Here is an 18,843-nt window from a genome sequence, read left to right as displayed (position 1 = left end):
AGTTTTTATCAAGTTTTTTTTTTTTCACCAATTGTGTAGTACTTAAATCACAAATGCATTAAAATTCTCTGATTTAAATGAGAAACGCTGTTCCTAATCAAGATACGGGTGTATTTCTTTGACTCAAAATTGGTCCGATTGAACATTTCTAACTGACTTCCAAGTCTGGTATTTTTTAATCCTGTGGCATTTCAAAAAAGATTATAGTCTAACAATGGTTCTCGTGACCTTTAAAAGAGAAGCGGGCCCACAGATTGTCGGGCATTGTACAATAAATCGGGTATAAAAGCCGGATGAACTGCAGCAACAAGGGCTCAGCGGGGATCAGCCTTTGAACTTCATTTTACCCCTTCAGCCCGCGATGTTCTGGATCTGTGTATTCAGGAACTAAACCTACCTGCACTACTTTTCCTTAAGGTTTTCGATTATAACACCTTCTGGATGTCTTCTGGTGGGCGTTGAGGACAGTTTGACTTCACTCCGCTTATAGGTTTAAGGGCTGAAATCAGGCAAAATGACAAGGAATCACCAGCACACTTACAGAACAGCACAACGTTAAGCATTTGGGTTCCTACTTGAGTTGAACAGTCGATGACTGGCTGAAGTCTAAGAGTAAATACTGCGAAGGGCATGCACTAGTTTCTACCAAACATGCATTTGAAATAGAAAAATCCAGGTTTGGAGTGTTTTGAAAACATGTTTCATTTATCTCCTTTGCTTCTCTTTCCTTCTGCCACCCCCATCACCTCCCCCCTCCCCCGCATCTCTGCGAACCCCCCTTCCCCACCCCTCCTCACCTCCTGCCTGGCCCCGCCCCGCCCCGCCATAGCTCCATTGCTCTGCGGCCTCTCTCTCGTAACTCCTGCCGGCTACAGCTTTGTGCCTCCTTCCTCTGCTCCCTTCTGGTCAGGTACAGGTATAGCTTCACTCCATTTCTCTCTCTCTTTCTCTCTTCTCCTCTCAACGCCGCCGAAGGCTGCTTAGCATGCTGTCCCGCAGCCCGGCGCCTTCGCATCGTCGCACGAACCTCGGCTTTTGCACCCTTTCATCTGGCCTCCCGTTGCAGCGCTTCGACTCTCGCGTTGTCGCGTGTGCACACCTGTCGTCCTACGTGTTTTGTTTGACTACTGCATGTACAGTATGTGAGGTTCACGTGTTTTGTTTTTGCACGCTATACTGCTTTTGAAATGAAAAAAAAGGAAAAAGACCTGGCATGTGAGGCATTTTATTTATTTTTTATTTTTTTAGCTTTTATTTAGCTGTGTCTGATGTGTGTGTGTGTGTGTGTGTGTGTGTGTGTGCGTCCGTCAAAGAAAAGGTGGAAGTGTCCAAGTTCACAGAGCCTCTCTATATTAGATATTCTATCCCCACGGCCAGGTTGTAGAGGTCTGACATCCCATTTCAACCTGTCAGCTTAGCCCGGGCTGAGCGGGATGTCTGGACAACAGGAGAGGCGGCAGGGTGGGATGGAGCTCTGGTAACTAGCTCCACCTGCTCCACATCTGTCTCGCACTGTTTTCTCCTCAACAGGAGACATTTATTCTCTATCTCTCTGTCACACACGCACGCACACGCACACACACATATGTCAAGACACGGGAGCTGGTCTTCGTCTGTGGAAACTAGTTAGAACTCAGTCTTTTCTAAAAGAGGTTTTCTGGTACGTATCTAGTAATAATGTCTAACAGATTAGTATAAAGAACTAAAATACTGATCAAATGTATTTATTTAGTCAATCAAATTTTCTTCATCGACTACTGCAGCAATGTGCTTTCTGTTGATTCAGGGATAAAAATGAAGCAAGAAACAAAAATATTAGTAGAAACATAAAAATGGCAAAATGCTACATTGTACTAAAATTCTAAATAAATGTGTCTGATCACCTAAAACTTGGTCTACCGTTTGGCACTTGTCATTTTTAAAAAAATTTTATTATAAATTATAGAAATGCTTCTGTTATCTTCGTCAATCATCAAAAGTTGTGACATAATTTAAATAGGTCTTTTTTTTCACAAATGTACTTGGATTGTTCCATCTATTTTCATGAGACGTTCTGCTGCTGCAATAAAACATTAATGAAAATACTTATTTTAAAGCAATTAACACGTTTTTCAGGGGTGGGCAGTAAAGGGGAAAAAGCTTTTCTTAAATTTTTTCAGTTCTTTGAACTCATCTAAAGCTTGTCTCCACTCCTGCGTCCACATCAGTCAGACTGTCTGTACGTGTTTGTTCATACCTGTTGTGGAAATGTCGGCACGTTTGAACATTTGTTCTGAAATGTGTTTTTTTTCTTTCTTTCTGTTTTTCGCCCCAAGTGCTGACGCCCAAAGTGATCGGCGTGGCCATAGCGCGGTACGACTTCAGCTCCAGAGACACCCGGGAGCTGTCGCTGCAGGAGGGCGACGTGGTGAAGATCTACACCAAGTCCGGAGCCAACGGCTGGTGGCGGGGCGAGGTCAACGGCCGGGTGAGTGTCGCCCCGGCAACGCTGAGTGATAAATCAGAGGAGAAGAAAGTTAGACTGCGGGAGCAGCTTCATGCTTTTTATTTTTCTTTTAATTTTCTGGATCCAGCCCCCAAACGCTAAAACTGTAGCTTTGAATCGGATTCCTTAATGAAGTTTAAACGTTTCTAAAAATTCACCGTAGAGTTCCCCGCTATTGAACTCTTTACCCTTGTATTGGTTTGAGAAGATAATCTTGGTGAATATTTCACTCTGCAAGGACCCAGAAAACATTCCCGTCCACTTTTCATGGCTCGTTCTTCAGTGTGTTGTTGTTGTTTACGCTTAAATCCGTCAAAGCCAATCCTGGCAGAGCTCTCCACACACATTACCGAGAGACGTCAGGGTCAGAATGCAGAAAAGCCCCCGCAGTGTGCGCCGACTCTCTCTGCATTTCAGCTCGGAGAGTCTGGAAGCGTTGCTGTGTTTGCGTTTCGATCCTCTGCTCAGCCAGATGTTGAGTGTTTACAGTGAAGGGAACCTAAAGAGAGCTGTGGCTGAGGCAGTGGAAACCAGCTGGTGTAACTCGCTGTGACAAACAGATGCATCTCTCTATTTTAGAAGCTTTCCTGTAAATTATAAGAGATTAAAAAGTGATAAAAAACAATAATATGTTGATAATTAGTTGTTTATACTCGATAATGTCGCCTGTAGGCACAGATAGACACTAGTTATTTATACTCTATACTTTTCACACTTAGTGTCGTTACAGCTTCTACTTTGTGTTGTGTCAAAAAAATTTCTGTAAAATGCATTTGAGTTTATAGTTGTGACATATTAAATGTGAGAAAAATGAATACTTTTGGAAGCTACTGTATGTACAAAAAATAAAAAGTTTTCATGAAATAACCGTGTTACCTTTTTTAGCTCATGCAGCAGCTAAGGAAGCTCGCTGGGAGTTTCACAGCAAGAAAAGAGAGAGGGGGGGAAAAATTACAGGATCTCAGAATGAAATTGTAGCTTCTCATCTTAGGAAAGCAATTTTCGGAACGATATTCCGTATCTTTCAGTGGCGGCATTGCTAATCTCGCTACGCAAAATCGACTTTTGATCTTGGACTTTTTGCGGTTGTGATTTTTCTGCAGCTTAAGCATCTTCACTTCACTACTGCCGGGTTGGAGTTTTAAATTAAAACACCGGCGCGGAGGTGACAGTTATCAGCCTGTTGGCTCGTGTTAAAAGCCGAATGAAAGGACGAGGGTTCTCGATCCGTCACTTATTCTCCTGCCTTCCTCCCTCAGGTCGGTTGGTTTCCGTCTACGTACGTGGAGGAGGGCGAGGAGTGAGCCGACCGACCAGCTGGATTGGAAAAAAAGAAAGACAAGACTGAGCGGCGCGGCCGCTCGACTCTCCTACACGACGCCCTGCTGCCTCAAACCGTCCCAGCGGCCTTCGGCTGAGAGAAAGGGCTACAGTGGGCCGCGGTCCCAAACAAGCCCCATCATTTCTGCTCGACTCGATGCGGCGGAGCAGCCTGACCGTCGAGGGGAAACGAGCTCAGCTGACGCTCCCTCTCTCCAACCGTTCATCCGTCGCTTCGTTTCTTCCCCACCAGCCTGCCGCCACCCGCAGCTCCCACTTTCTCCCACAAACAAAGACTCGGATGCCATCAACTACTGGTTCTCTAAGGAGTCCCTCTATGTGAAGTTTTTCTTTTTCCTTTTTTTGGTTTGGCTTTTATTTCACTCTGGATGGATTCCAGCCATTTATGACCTTGCTCGTGTGTTTGCTCTACAAACGGCTCGGATTCATTCGCACATCCCTCCTTCCTCCTTCAGATTGCGATTGCAGCGTCGTCGAGCTCTCACTGGAGGCAGGCGGAGAGCTGCAGGAAAGGCGGGGAACGGGCGGGGGTGGTGGCGACGTTGTCGGATAGTGTCGCCGCACAGCTGCCAGCGATTGATCGCCGCTGTTCCCATTTTCCTCGCTCTTTATCTCCGAGCCGAGCCTCTCGTGTTGTTCGTCGTCCAGGCCGTGAACGATCCTCCCGCTCTTATCGGTGGCAGCTTCTGTCGACAGGAGCCCGTCCGCCGGGGGTTTATCTTATTGCGGGCATTAGCGGCCTGTTGGGAGGAGACAGCCGAGCCCGCGCTTACGAATGGTTTCTTCAGCTTCAACCTCGCCGGGGGCAACGGCTGACTCGCTGTCCGCTGGCTGCCAAAGGTCTTCACACCCCTTGAACTTCTCCACATTTTTGAGACGTCGCAGACAAAGTTAGAAACTTGTTTTGCCCCATTTACTCTGACATCCCTCAATAAAATTGCAGGTCCTTATCCACTAACTTGGAGGTGGTTCCACTAACTCAAATTTAAGACTTTTGAAGACCAAATATAAATTTAAGACCTGTATCTTGACAGAAATGTAAAGAAATATTTCTACATTATATATTACCGGTGTATCATCTTATATTATTCATATTTCACACAGTAATACTGCGCAGAGCTTTTTTTTGTTTTTGCACAGAATAAATGTAGCATTGTGTGTGTTTGCAGCAGAAGTGAGCCGGTGGCAAAGATGGATGTAGGCGATAAATTTACACTCAAACCTAATGGACACAAAAAAATCTAGCTAGCTAGCTGAGCCAAATTAGCAGCTAGTTAGCAGTAGCCTCAACCGCTTAGAGTCACAGAACGCAATGCAGACGTCTGAGTGCGACTCAAACTGAAATATGAGACAAAAAGTAAACTTCATACATTACACATTTTTAAAAATAGTTCTATTTTATTGCCAACTTACATTTTTTCCGATGAGTTTAAACCATTTTAAGACCTTAATTTCAAAAAGTCTTACCGCTAAGACTTTTTAAGAATGTGTGGAAATCCTGTTTTAGAGTTTTATGTTGAACTTTACATGTGGAATAGTTGAAGGAGTGTGAATACTTTTGCACATTTGTCCTACGTTGTCCTGATTTATCTTCAACATGAAATCCTTTTCCAAGCAAAACTTGCCCTTCCATTTTTTACATTATTTACAATCCTCTCTGGAGGTCAAGCGGTACGCGACCAATCACGAGCCGGTCTAATTTCTGTTCAGGCAACCAGAACACTATGTTGAATTTTTTAAATAATTTTTTATTTTTGTTATTGTTTTTACTCTGCTTTACTACTTCTTTTCCTGACACATTTGGATCTTTGCGTTCTGCCTCCCTAACAGCCCGCCACACCAGAGGCTGTACTTGTAGACGTAGGAAAGTGCGTTTGAAGATGAAGTTTCGGAGCTCAGATTGAAATTTAACCGAGATCAAGGCAGCTGTCACATTTGAAAATCAGCCCCGAGGCGATTCCTTCACTCCTCATCTCCCACCCATCCCCCCACCCCCCACCCCACTGTCACATCTTCATTGTGTCGACGCCAACTCTCATTGTGCCACGGTGTCGGTTAATGGTTTCCATTGTGACTGTTTTGTGGACTTAATAGGTCCATTACAAGTGAAAGTCACGAATAACACCCTGCCACATCTGACACTCGCCGCTTTTATCATGTGTTTTTTTCTTTTTTTGTTCTCCGTCAAGAACGAGTCACATTAATGAGTCCTTTCTTCTTGTCTTTTTTTTTTTTATGGGTTTCAAATCAACAATGTCAATAAGTGACCACCAGATGGAAGCATCCTAAACGCAACTCTTAAAATCTGGAGATGACGTCATATGATTAGGAGGAGAGGAGGAAGGTTTAAATTTCTCAGTAAATCATATTTCTGTTTTGGCTTAAAACTTACTTTATGAATTTCTGCTATGTTGATTATTAAACCTGAAAATCTTCCTCCAATAGTACCGCCAGGAAAACAATCAGAGACCTTCCTTATATAGATAGATCACACCTTCCTTTAAAAAAAAAATAAAAAAATGGAGCCGGTTCTCTAATCACAGATTCCAGTAATCCACTCCCACTCTTCCTCCTCCTCTTCCTCGGCCTATTTGACCTCTGACAGCAGGGCCATTTAAAGCTGCAGGCCTTCCTCTCCCCTCTTTTTTTTTTGGAGCGCAGGAGGGAATCAAGGGTATCTGTGATCTAATCATTACACCTATCTCCTGACCTCGGCGACCCCGCCGCATTCATCTCTCCATCGGCTCCCGCCTCCGTCTCTCCGTGTCACCTCTCTGTCTCTGTTTTCCCCTCCCTCCTTTCCCCGCCCGTCTCTCGCCCAATCTCTTGCGGAGATGTTTCCCTGTGCAAAGCGTTGACCGGTTTTAATTTGTCCTCAGATGAACTTTATGCCAATTTATCGGAGATGATTTCTGCATGTGCAGAAAGAACTTCAGAGTGACCATGTAAACTCCCGTCATTTCTTTTCGCCTTCAGGTCCGTCGTGATGGACGTTTGCATTCAGATGTGTCGTGTGTGTGTGTTGTGTGTGTTTTGTTATGCCAGTAAAGCCAAAGATGTGTGCTGTATCTGCTGTCTCTCGTAACCACGGTACCCAACCACTGAGGCCTGACTCTAAAACGGTGCAATCCTGACTGTGTAGCAGAACCCTGTATTGTTGCTGTATTATACTGTAAATGATGTACATAGAGCGGAATAAAGATATACACTGCTTCTTCTAATGTCTTGATGCATCGGTTTTCTTTTCTTGAATTGGATGAAACGGTGTGTTTAAATTAGTTCGGAAGTCACTTTTAGACCTGGTGGTATGTTGAAGACGTACAGACAGTTCATGGGGGAAAAGTGTTTTTTTTAAGTGCATTCAGAAAAACATTGTAAGAACATACAGAAATATATTCTACATTTAGTCTTCAGCTTTCATTGTGATGTTTATCCACCACTTTCAGCTGTAACAAAGTTGGAAAACGTTCCAACAGGTTTAGTGGTCGGTTTGTGGGAATTTTAAGCCATTCTTCCGAAAGTGCATATCTGAGATCAGACACTAATGTTGGACGAGAAGCCCTGGCTTGTAGTCGCCACTGTTAAGTCATCCCAATGTTTTTCTGTCACGATGAGAATATTAAAAATATTGAATTCTTTCATTTTTATTTGAAAAGACGAGACAAAAACTGTGAAGGGAACCTGAAAAGTCACCATAGGAGTTTTAGAAAATTAGCTTTCTTAACCTCTATTTTGAAAGAGCAGGCATGTAAGTCTTTTGTTTTCCAAATGAACAACTTTGCCATGTCAAATTCTCCTGAGACACAGTGGCATTTTCGGTCGCAGTTACTGCAGTTTGGCACAAAAACAACACGATGCATCAATTTAGCCACAGACAAACAGCAGTGGCCGCATCGTGCACTTGGATGACTTTAGCTAACTGTAACTAGTGGATGAACTCATGAACCATGGAAATGGGCATCCTAAAGATTTTCAACTTTATTTAATATCTGCCTCATTTTTGTGTCCTGTCTTGGTAACTTAAGTAAACAAGTTAGTGGGTCGGGTTGCCTTGCAGTGTTAGATTTTTATTTTTGACAAACTATAGATTTTCACACAGACTTGTGAACGTTTTGCATACCCTGTATCAATGTTTCATCCAGAAATACTAAACACATGCTTTTATTTCGTAATGAAAAAGGTTTGGTCCAAATTTGCCTCTTTAGAACAAACTTGAATTAACGACATTTAATAAAATCTTCCTTTACAGGACAAACAAATCCCCTGCTGGTTTAAGGTCTGCAGTCGTTAGGAAATTCCCGTTATATTTTAAATAAATCAAAATAAAAGTCCTCTAAGAAAAATCGGTTTCTTTAGGTGCAACTGCAATAGAAATTCATGGATCATTTTTAATTAACGAACATTTTTAAAGAAACCTTTGAGACTCTGAAAACTCTAAGGCTAATCCACGTTACGCTGCTGTTCATTCATGGGAAGCAGCTTAAGTATCACACAAAACAGGCAGGTAAGTCATAAAGAAATGAAACAAAAAGCCTCTCGGCTTCATTGTGGTCAGCCCCATCGCTGCAGGGCGCCTCGTCCCCATTAGGGCCCAAACTGGGAGGGAAGCCACAGCGTTGGGCGGCTGCTCCCCTCCACAGCACTTTAAATGACCCCCAGCCGGCAGGGTGGCTGTTTCTCACCAGCTGATTGGCTAATAAGTGTGAATGAATGTGGGGATAGACTTTTTGCCCTCATCGATAATGAGCCAAGTAAACCTGACTTCTAAAAATAGTGGGTTAATTAAAGTAAAGGTGGAAACGCAGGGAGAGCGCGTGTCGAAGTCGGTCAGTGGCACAAGGCGGTGAACATATTGCTTGTATTCCTCTGCAAAACCGATGCGAGTCAGGTCCGGCTGCGTTTGTGCCCATGTGTGGGTTGCCGTCTCCCCCGCCCATCTGCTGGACCGGCTTACCTGCCGCCGGAGCCTCGGAAATCTACAGAGGCCGAGTGCTGGTCCGAAAGCCCACCAGGTGTGACTCGCCTCGCCTCCGGTTGGAGGGAATCACACCAGCGCGCCTCCAGCTGAGCCGCGGACCGCCGGCCTGACAGATGGCTGGATGACATCAGCCTTCTTCACTTTTTTTTTTTGGCTCAACTTTTCTTGGCCTCCACTCAGTCTCTTCTGATATGAGATTCTGCGGACGAGCAGAGATTCGCTGCAGACGACAGAATGAGACGCTCTGATGATATGAAAGCAGGCGTGGAAGGTGCTGTGGCTCTGATCTCCCGGGTTCCAACAATCAAAGCTCGTGTTTCGGGTTCCTCGGAGTGCGCGTTTTTCCGCCGACGGAAATTTGGTGGTGTGGATTTAACTGATTCATGAACGCCACTGGTAGCCATGAGAGTTTGCCAGCTCATGAGATGGGCTCAAACTCACAACCAGAGAGTGATTTCAGCCTAGTGAGGATGTCAAATAAACTAAAAACACATTCCTTAAATGCATGAGCGGGTATTTTAGTCAGCAAGAACCTGAGTGAAGGTCCAAAAACAAATTGCCTTTAAAGTGCTGCAGGATGTTTCATACCTGTTTATTCTGTTGCGTCAAACACTTTTGTGTACTTTATTCAGACTTTGTGTGATAAACCAACACAAAATGGCCTATAATTGTGAAAACAGTTTCTTCCACATTTCTGGGTTGCACCAAATGCAAAATATTTCTGACATTTGGTGAAGTTGGAGTTAAAATTTCCCCTCTCTGCTGCTTTACTGATTAGTGCCTTCCTTGCCTGATTAGTAGTTTAGATTCACTGAATTACATTTCAGATGTTTTCTGTAAAACATGTTAAAAACCATATATAAATGTCCCTTCATATTCTTGCTAGTACATGACAGAAAATCCCAATGAAGTTCACTGAGGATTGCAACTGGACAGTCAAATGCTTTTACAACAGACTGTTGCAGGTTCTTAATGGTTGCAAAGACCATCTGTCTTAAATCTGATGTATTTTGTCCTGCAGATGTCAGACTTGCCCTCAAAGCAGGAGAGCAAGGGCCTTAATCTTTTTTAACAAGACAACTGGACTATGAAAGTACCAGCAACCTGTCCAGGGTTGCCGCCTCTCGGCCTGCGACCCTGCAAGGATGGATGGGTAGATTGAGGATCCTTCTGTGTCTTTTTTGGTGGATGAAGGCGCACGATTGAAATGGCAAGAAAACAGGAACTTAGATTGCCGCGCTGAAAATTGATGTTTTTGGATGCCTGGTACATAAATGGTGGTACTAAAAAAAAGTGCAGTCATCAGTCATTAGACATGTAAACTGGCTGAACTGTTTAAAACACAGTAGCAGACTTACCTCTGAAGCTCTAATTTGGATCTAGGAATGATAAAAAAAAAAAAAGCAACAACTGTTTTTTTTCCAATTTGAAAAAAAATTCAAAATTTAAAAATACTTTATTGATCCCAAAGGGATATTAGATATTTTTGTAACTTATATAAATTTCAACTCTTCAAAGAGTTATTGTAGATAGTGATGGATGTGGGCAGGAAACCAGAACAATGGTCATGCTAACCACTACTAGCAACACATGCTAACCAGAAGCTAATAACAGCTTACGTCTCCTCATTCTGTTTCTCAAACATCAACTTAAGACAGTTGTACAGTACTGTGTGTGTGTGTGCAGCTTGACTGTCTTTATAGCAGTTCTCATGAAGTTTTACGCAAGGCAGCCATATTGGATTTTCTGGAGCAGGTCAATGAGAAACCTGGGATTTCTTAAACCTTTCAGCAAAATGTTCATACACCTTGATTTCACTACTGTTTAAAAATCACTGTCAGTATGGTGGTACTGTATTTATTGAGGTCATATTTAGCTCTCTTGAGACTTTTAGAAGGATTTAGCTCATTTCTGTCTTGATTTGGCCAAATGTTCTGGATCGGTACGCTGCTGAAGAACCCACCATGACGACCCGTTTTCAGCTTAGTGGCAGAGACCACCGACTTCCTGTTTGAAATATATCCTGCTGTTTCAAAGAGTCCTTAACTGGAATAGAAACTGACCCACCAGTCTTAATCAATCTGAAACCCATTTGGTTGGAGTTTTCGAGATTTTTAGGGTGAGATTAAACCAATGCGTTAAAAATATTTAAACTCTCCGTCAGTGTAACTCTTTTGTTTTACTTTTCCTGAACTTCTCTCAGTTTTGGCCCTCTTTTCCATCTCTCTTTTCTTTTGATTTTTCTGAATCCACCTTTAAAACCGACCAGGTTTCTTACTCCTTCAGCTCTGCACTCCATCCATCATCACTTCCGCCCGTTTGTGTGGGAAGTATTCCCGCCTTTTTCGGCTGGCCGCGAGGGAGCCGTCGTCGTCGGCAGACGGAACAGCCGCTGTGTGTAAATATCAAGCGGTGCTCTTTCCTCCCTGTTTTCCTGGTGACAATCAGCACCGCATAAACAACGGGGTTGTGCCGGCGGATCACGCGGCTCACGATTTTCATCGTAACGGAGAGAAAAAAACAAAAAGAAAAGGAAAGACGAGGGAGCGCACGTGCCGCATGCTGGCCTCTTTGCAGACTCCTTCTCACTCTGCTGTTCCTGAGCATCTTTATCCCCAGGCAGACATCTTGCCACCAAGCCGTCCTCTTAAAGTGACATTGTAGTCATTGTGTCCGTTATAATTCACGTCGCCCTGATATCGCAAAAGCCGGCAAACAAAAGTCAACGGAATCACCCCATCTGGCAAAAAGGCAAGAAATGAACTTTTGCTTACATCTTTTTCTTTTTTATTTTTAATGCAGTTTTTTTTTCATTCACACACACAAGCAATAAAATGGAGGCTACAACGGGTTCCCTCCATCTACACACACGCGCACAGGCAGCAGATGGACACGCCGCCATCGCCTTCGATGATAATTAGCATTAGAAAGCAGTTAAAAAAATGCACTATTTAAATTGGCTGGCTCTGGCGTTAACATCCCACAGTACATTTGCAGTACTTAACACGTCGGGTTCAACAGAATAAGCACTTTAAGGTGTTGTGAGAAAGCGCGCGAGTCCGAACGCAGCGAAGCTCGCGGCGCTGAACACGAGCCTCTTTGTGCCTTATGTAAAGCTGACGCTTCCAGGACTTACATTCAGCCTCTGCTGCACATAAATCCCGAGGTGTGATCTCACCTTGTATAATGCGGTGCAAGAATAGAGATAAAAAAAAGCAGGAAAAGTAGGAGTTTGTGCGTGTATTACACCTGTGACCTAATTTTGCTGTTTTTTTGTGTGTGTTTTTTTTAAGCAAGCTTACTTTTGTCTGGAAATAATTACATGTGGAATAATAAGGTAATAATATAAGACATCAACTCCCTCAACAAAATCAACTAAATATAATCCGCTGTTTAAATCAGCTGCATGTATATGACAGTAATTCAGAAACTGTGTTAATATTTGTGGGAATATGGTAATAATTGTGACCCGATGCCATGCATTTGCATTATTTAATTTGAACTGTTGAATGTGTAAAGGTTTTGAGAACATCCAAATTATCTTCAAATGTTACAATTGGAAAAAGCAGAAATGCTATTAAAAAAAATAAAAAAAATAATACTGAAGTGCACATAACGGCATGTAACCATACCAACCATCTCTACCAATGAGGCGTAGACAGAAGCGTATTGTATCTATACTCAAAAAATTTTACTTCAGGGGTTATTACATTAACAAAAAATTACATCACGTACTTTTAACACAATAATTTAATGTTTCAAATGAAAACCGGATAAAATCAAGTTGGATAAACAAGAACTTTAACAACTTAACGTTTATGAAATGTAATCATGTTGAGATAACATGATTCATTATAGTCAGACTGATCTCCCGCCGAAGAGGGTCTAGCGAGATTACGGAAGATCACGCGACAACTGTTATGCGCCTGGGAAAACTTCAAGGGGAGTTTTTCAAGAGAAGCGGGGAGATTCCTGTCGTGCATCCAGTTAATTTGAAGAAGGTAAGATTGTATACAGAAACTATACTTGAGATAAGTATGACATATGTAACCTCCATACACTAGTGAACATAAAGCAATCAATCGAACAAACATAATCAACTTCGGAGACTGTTTACTGCTGGTAGACACAGCTTTGCAGAGATATAAAAAGTTTCACGTTTTGTATTGATTCTAAGTTTGCTCTTCTGTCATCTGCTAATCCCACATGTTTCCCACAGGAACTAGAACTGAGATGACCCGACTTAAAATGCTTCACCAGATTTTGAGTCCAGTGAAACATTTCTGTTTTCATCCATCCACTTGTTTTGAACCATAATCCTTTTGGAAAACCCAAATGATGATGTGTTTTTGATTCCATAAAAGTTTTACATAAAATATTCGTCCATCCATTTTCTGTACACTCTTGTCCCTCATTGGGGTCAGGAGGGTTGCTGGTGCCCATCTCCAGCTAACGTTCCGGGCGATAGACGGGGGTCATCCTGGACAGGTCGCCAGTCTGTCGCAGGGCAACACAGAGACACACAGGACACACAGCAGTGCACGCAGACACTCACACCTAGAGAGAACTGAAAGAGACCACTTAACCTTTTTAGACGAAGCCGGAGTACCCAGAGAAAACCCACCGATGCACAGGGAGAACATGCAAACTCCATGCAGAAAGACCCTGGGTCAGGAATCGAACCCAGATCCTTTTGCTGCAAGGCAACAGCTCTACCAACTGCAGCACTGTGCAGCCTACATAAAACATACATTTCTTAAAATTGTTAACATTTAGATGGAAGGACAACAGGGCAGCAGCTTCACAGATCCTCTACCACCTAATGTAACTCAGAAGATTAGGTGCTTTTAAACTCATTCATCATCAGATTCACACCAAATCCCTCAGTACTGTTTATGCAAAAAAACAACTCATCTCATCTGACCAAAACACAGGGTCCTAGTTAAAGTCTAAGTACAACTTAACTAACTTTTCATTCATGTTGTAGTTGAACAGAAGCCTCTTGGTCTGTAATGTTTTCTAATGGGTGTTATGGAAACCCTATATTCTGCTTTCACTATAGTAGTATAGTAGACCAAAGCACTCTTATCTCACTTAAATGCAATGTTCTCTTGTCTTTCCCACTTTGAAGCTCGGCTGTACTTCTGTACATCATGGAATGCTTTTTAACAAGAAGTCATAGATGACGTAAATGTTCCTAAACACTCTGATCAAGTTAAAAAATAAAGAATAAGTTGAATGAAAAAGCTAAGAAGACTGTGTGAGATTGTGCTATTAAGAAAATATAAAATATATATTGATCTAGGGATTCCTATAATCCCTGTGAAGCAGCCAGTGTGTTTTAGGTTAGCCAAAACACACTGGCTAACTGAGTGAACTTTATTTCATTTAAAGCAAAATATCCATCCATCCATTTTCTGAACACCCATGTCCCTAGTGAGGTCAGGAGGGTTGCTGGTGCCCATCTCCAGCTAACGTTCCGAGCGAGAGGCGGGGTCACCCTGGACAGGTCGCCAATCTGTCGCAGGGCAACACAGAGACACACAGGACAACCAACCATGCACACATCCCTAGGGAGAATTTAGAGAGAGACCACTTAACTTTTTTGGACTGTGGGAGGAAACCAGAGTACCCGGAGAGAACCCATGCATGCACAGAGAGAACATGTAGAAAGAGCCTGGGCTGGGAATCGAACCCAGGAGCTTCTTGCTGCAAGGCAACAGTGCTACCAACTGTGCCTCTGTGCAGCCCTAAAGCAAAATAAAAGAAGGAAAAGTGTAAAAATGACATGACAGCATTAGTGAAATGGTTAGTTTTCACTAATACTGACACAACTCACCATACGTTCTCCGACTGATCCGTCAAAGACACACAGAGACCTTTATATGTGAAGATACCATCCAGTGAGCAGAGACAAAAGGTGAATGTGTTTCTGTTCATGTGCAAAACAGTAGAATGAGATGGGGTCAACATACAGTCTCAGTCATAGATGAATATTGAAAAGGCTGCAGCTTAAGAGAAATGCTTCTGTTCTGTGTGTGTCTGTGTGTGTTTACCAGGTTTTTATATCCTTATGGGAACCTATTTCTGTCTACAATGTGGGGTTATGGGGACCATTGTTCCTTGTGGGGACATTTTCAACAACAACCAGTTAAACCAGAACAATCAGTAACTGAAGAACAACCAGTTAGAGCAAGGTACCAGTTTTTCCAGACCAACCAGTGGAATTAGAAGATCCATGGTGGCACCCAGTATCTGAGTGTTCCCAACTGGTACATAGTCTTGAAAGCGGTACCTACCCACGTACCTACTTTCCTCAGAACTGATTGTGGATCCTGGTTCTCCTGCTGTTCTGGTTCACCCAGCCTTTCTCTCAGCTGAGCATTTTCTCTCATCAAATCCATGTTCTGTCTGCTCAGGTTCTCAATTTCTTGACAAGCTCTCTCACGTTGGCTATGCATATAGTTAATTTTATCATGGAGGTCGTCCCTCTCTCCAGTTTGCTCATCAACTATCAGCTCTGCCTCCTTCAGGTCTATCAGAAGCTCTTGGAGTTTTCTTCTATGAGATTTTTGGACGACTTCAAACAAATGCTCTGAATCTCTCGTTTCCATGTATCCGCGCCCTGTCTCATGAAGCGCTTCATGAACCGACTCAAGCTGCGCATGGAGTGCGTCATTTCGACTTGCCAGTATTTCGTACTGTGCTTGCAGGTCCGGCAGCCTGCAAGCATTACCGGAAGTCTTGGGGCGCTCAATCTTACAACTGAGACATTCAGCAATCTGTTTCAGTTGCTGATTTTCCTTCTTCAGTCTCCTGAGTGTCCCGTCACCAAAAGTGGTTTCATTTAAAATGTTGGCAAGCTCGCCAGGCACAGGTGTGTAACTCCTATCTTCAGACATTTTTTGTACCCTTGTTGAAAAGTCAAGATTATTGGTATGTAAAATCCAGTATTGTTCTTCTTAGGTGTAGAGCAATCTGACATGTAGCACAAATGAGTTGGGATTAAAGAGAGATGGATCAAAGTCATCAGTGATGTCATAGAGCATGAGTGACATCACTGGTTCATCAAAGCCACTAGAAGCCTGTTAAGTGTGCGTGTGTGTGGGTGTGTGTTCTGTATTTGATGCATTGTGGGGACCATTTTCCTGGCACATATTACATTGTGGGGACTCACTGCTTCCAAAGAAGAGATGCTGTTTTTGGGTTCGGGGTAAAGTTTAGGTCCAAGGTGTGAATTGAGTTTTGGTTGGGGTTCGGCTGTAGAAATGAATGGAAGTCAATGGAAAGTCTCTGCAAAGATAGCGAGACAAACATATGTTTGTTTGTGTGTGTGTGTGTGTGTGTGTGTGTGTTTGTTTGTTTATTTATAATACCTTGTGGGGACCCACTCCTCCTTGTGGGGAACAAAGCCTGGTCCCGTCCCCACAAGGGGAAACGCTGTTTTTGGGTCAGATTTTACTACTAAGGTGTCAATTGAGTTTTGATTAGGATTAGGGTAAGGATAAAGTTTAGGCTCTAGAAATGAATGGAAGTCAATGGAAAGGCCCCACAAAGATAGCCACGCAAACGTGTGTGTACATATGCGTGCGTGCGTGTGTGTATGTTGGAGAGATATAAAATACAGAAACAGAAATAATAATGAAATAGAGACTTTGTGGGACTTTGCTTCCCTAGGTCCCAGATTACGTCCTATTGGTATCTGTCATTATCTGCTGATGATTTGAGTTTAATTTGACTATGAAATGCAGCTTTTATTGTCTTTTTCTCAATTTATCAATTTTATTTATACAATAAATTTGAATGTTTTGAATAAACACTTGTTAAAGGCCGAATAAAAAAAAATGTCATGAAGACTTACAGAAAACACAAGCAAAAAATGTTTTTGTTTTCATATAGGATGGGGAATGTTGTTGGTTCTAATTGCTTAGGTTTGTTGGCTTCCATAGACGTGAAAAGTGTTTCATATTCATGGTTCATCCTAGTGGAGACAGAAAAAGTCTATTTATATGTGGAAAAAACTTGGACATTTTCTAAGCTTGTGAAGTTGAAAATATTCAACTCTTGAAGTTTAGAAACTTTCATGTTTTTTCTACAAAATTTCTGAGAATAATCTCAAAAATGTACTCCTTTCTGTTCTCTCTGCAGTCGCCTCAATGCGCCATCGCAGCACACCACCTCAGCAGCAATGATGATCTTTTAAACATCATTGTTTAAAAGATGTTTAAATGTTTCTTTGCAGCAGAGACACCGTCTTCTTGTTCAAACTGTAAATACAAGCCAATATTGTGCATGTTTGGGTGTGTGTGTGTCCTCATAGTCCTTATTCAGTGTATCATATTAATGTAAAGACAATACAACCAGACAGACCAAACACACACTCTGGAACCACACAAACAGAGCAGCCTCTCATGTCCGACCCTGAATGGTGTCACTTCTTTCTTTCCATGCGTTTTTCTGCCAGCTGGAAAAATACAACAATAAATCTTCAGTGAAAACAGAGACAGTTGGACGTTGACTTGTTCCCATCAATACAATAAGTCAATTTTGAATGGTTTTAGTATTAGAATTTCTGTCAGAAAAGGAAGAATGTATATTTGTTGGTCAAAGCCTGCAATCTTATTTTTTTATTTAATTTATGAACATTTACATGTGAAAATTTTAGAACATTTATGTATAAGGATACTTACATACATACATTAATTAATTTCATTCATTCCGTATTAACAGGCGCAGACCATCCCTCTGTTTTTCCACACTCTGTATGTGCGTAAGCTGCAGCACAACCAATCAAATTAACAGGATTTAAAAATAACGCGAGGAAAAAAACGAGAGACAAAAAAACGCTCAAAGCAGATATGCTCCTGTGAGTAATTTCTTTTCTTTTGGGTACATCAATCATGAACTATTCAACTGAAAACGGAATGAAAGTAGTAAATGAGTTGAATCAACCTTAAAAGTCAAGTTGAGCCAACACATTTGCTTTAAATTGGAGTAACAGAATTACATAATGCTGAAATAAACCAAAGCAATTGGGTGGAAATCCTTTCCATGATTTTTTTTTAATGTTAATCCAAAGAGTTATTTTTTTGAGTGTAACACAGCCGACCCTCCTGACCCAAGGCCAAATAAGCAGAACTTAATTTGGGAACCGTCTTGTTCAGAACGTCAACAAGTAAGATTAGTTACCATAGCTACACAGATGATATACAACTCTACATCACCAGGTAACTCCAAATACATCCAAGCCTTGAAAAGATGCTTAAAGCACATCAGTGCGAATCGTAACTTTCTTTAGCTGAACAGAAACAAAACTGAATTTATCATCTTTGGAACTAAAGAGACTCGATGCAACTTCAGTTTCCACACTGTTATCATCACAGCTTATGTTTTACTTCTGACAGCAGAGCTAGTTAGTACCAAATAACTTTATGTACCAAATTTCTTTATGTTTTTGCCTCCATTCTTCATTCTGCAGTTTGGTTGAAAATAGAATGTAATTTACAAAAGTATGGCCTGACCCCGTGGCTTCAGGTCATCTTCCCAATCTTCAAGAAAAGAAAAGGTGGATAGAGGAGAAGATCACAATAGTTTGGACTGATGAGAAACAGATCATATACCTACATGTGAGTCATATACCTTTATTGTTTAGATTTCACATTTAAACCATAATAAATGGAACATTGACCAACATATTTGATGTGTATTGATTTTAATACACAATAAAATGTAATGTTTGTTACTGGTTTCTCAGTTGGTGTTTTTTAATGTTTTTTTATTTTTGTGTTTTTATGATGTAAAGCACTTTGAACAGCCTCGTAGCTGAAATGTGGAACTTGTTTGATTTATTCAGTAAGTTTTGTTTTGTACTTTTGCTTCTGTTAAATATCTGTTGAAACAAAATACATTTTTTAAGTCAGTGACTCTTTGACATTATTTAAAGTTTGTGCGTCAGAGACCTTCTAAACCTGTCTAGCATTTAAGGAAAAAGTCAAGAAAAGGAACAGAAGCTAATCCACTATTACGCTAGCTTTTGGGT

The 18,843-nt window shown here is 41.8% G+C and overlaps 1 protein-coding gene and 1 long non-coding RNA gene across 7 annotated transcripts in view; one reads left to right on the top strand and one right to left on the bottom strand.

Annotated features, from left to right (window-relative positions):
* The window catches only part of vav3a (vav 3 guanine nucleotide exchange factor a), a 103,275-nt gene extending 96,228 nt beyond the window's left edge, over positions 1-7,047 (top strand). For 4 of the 6 annotated variants that reach the window (XM_017301931.2, XM_081601297.1, XM_017301933.2 and 1 more), the window contains 3 exons: positions 830-916; positions 2,316-2,467; positions 3,745-7,047. In XM_017301931.2, coding sequence (XP_017157420.2) covers positions 830-916; positions 2,316-2,467; positions 3,745-3,789 — 284 coding nt within the window. In that variant the 3' untranslated portion in view covers positions 3,790-7,047. The remainder of the gene's footprint in view (positions 1-829; positions 917-2,315; positions 2,468-3,744) is intronic. The other 2 variants (XM_008438367.3, XM_008438368.3) reach the window with 2 other exon arrangements.
* Positions 7,048-12,949: 5,902 nt separating this feature from the next.
* Positions 12,950-16,476, bottom strand: LOC103482290 (uncharacterized). The gene is made up of 3 exons (XR_536434.2): positions 14,861-16,476; positions 14,644-14,736; positions 12,950-14,554 (listed from the first exon to the last, which is right to left on the bottom strand). It is a non-coding gene; the product is annotated as an uncharacterized LOC103482290 (long non-coding RNA).
* Between the last annotated feature and the right edge of the window lie 2,367 nt (positions 16,477-18,843).

This window comes from Poecilia reticulata, chromosome 20, assembly GCF_904066995.2.
Source record: "Poecilia reticulata chromosome 20, P_reticulata-male-v2, whole genome shotgun sequence".
NCBI lineage: Eukaryota > Metazoa > Chordata > Actinopteri > Cyprinodontiformes > Poeciliidae > Poecilia > Poecilia reticulata.
The sequence above is the reverse complement of the archived record's forward strand: the minus strand, read 5'-3'. Positions and strand labels throughout refer to the sequence as shown.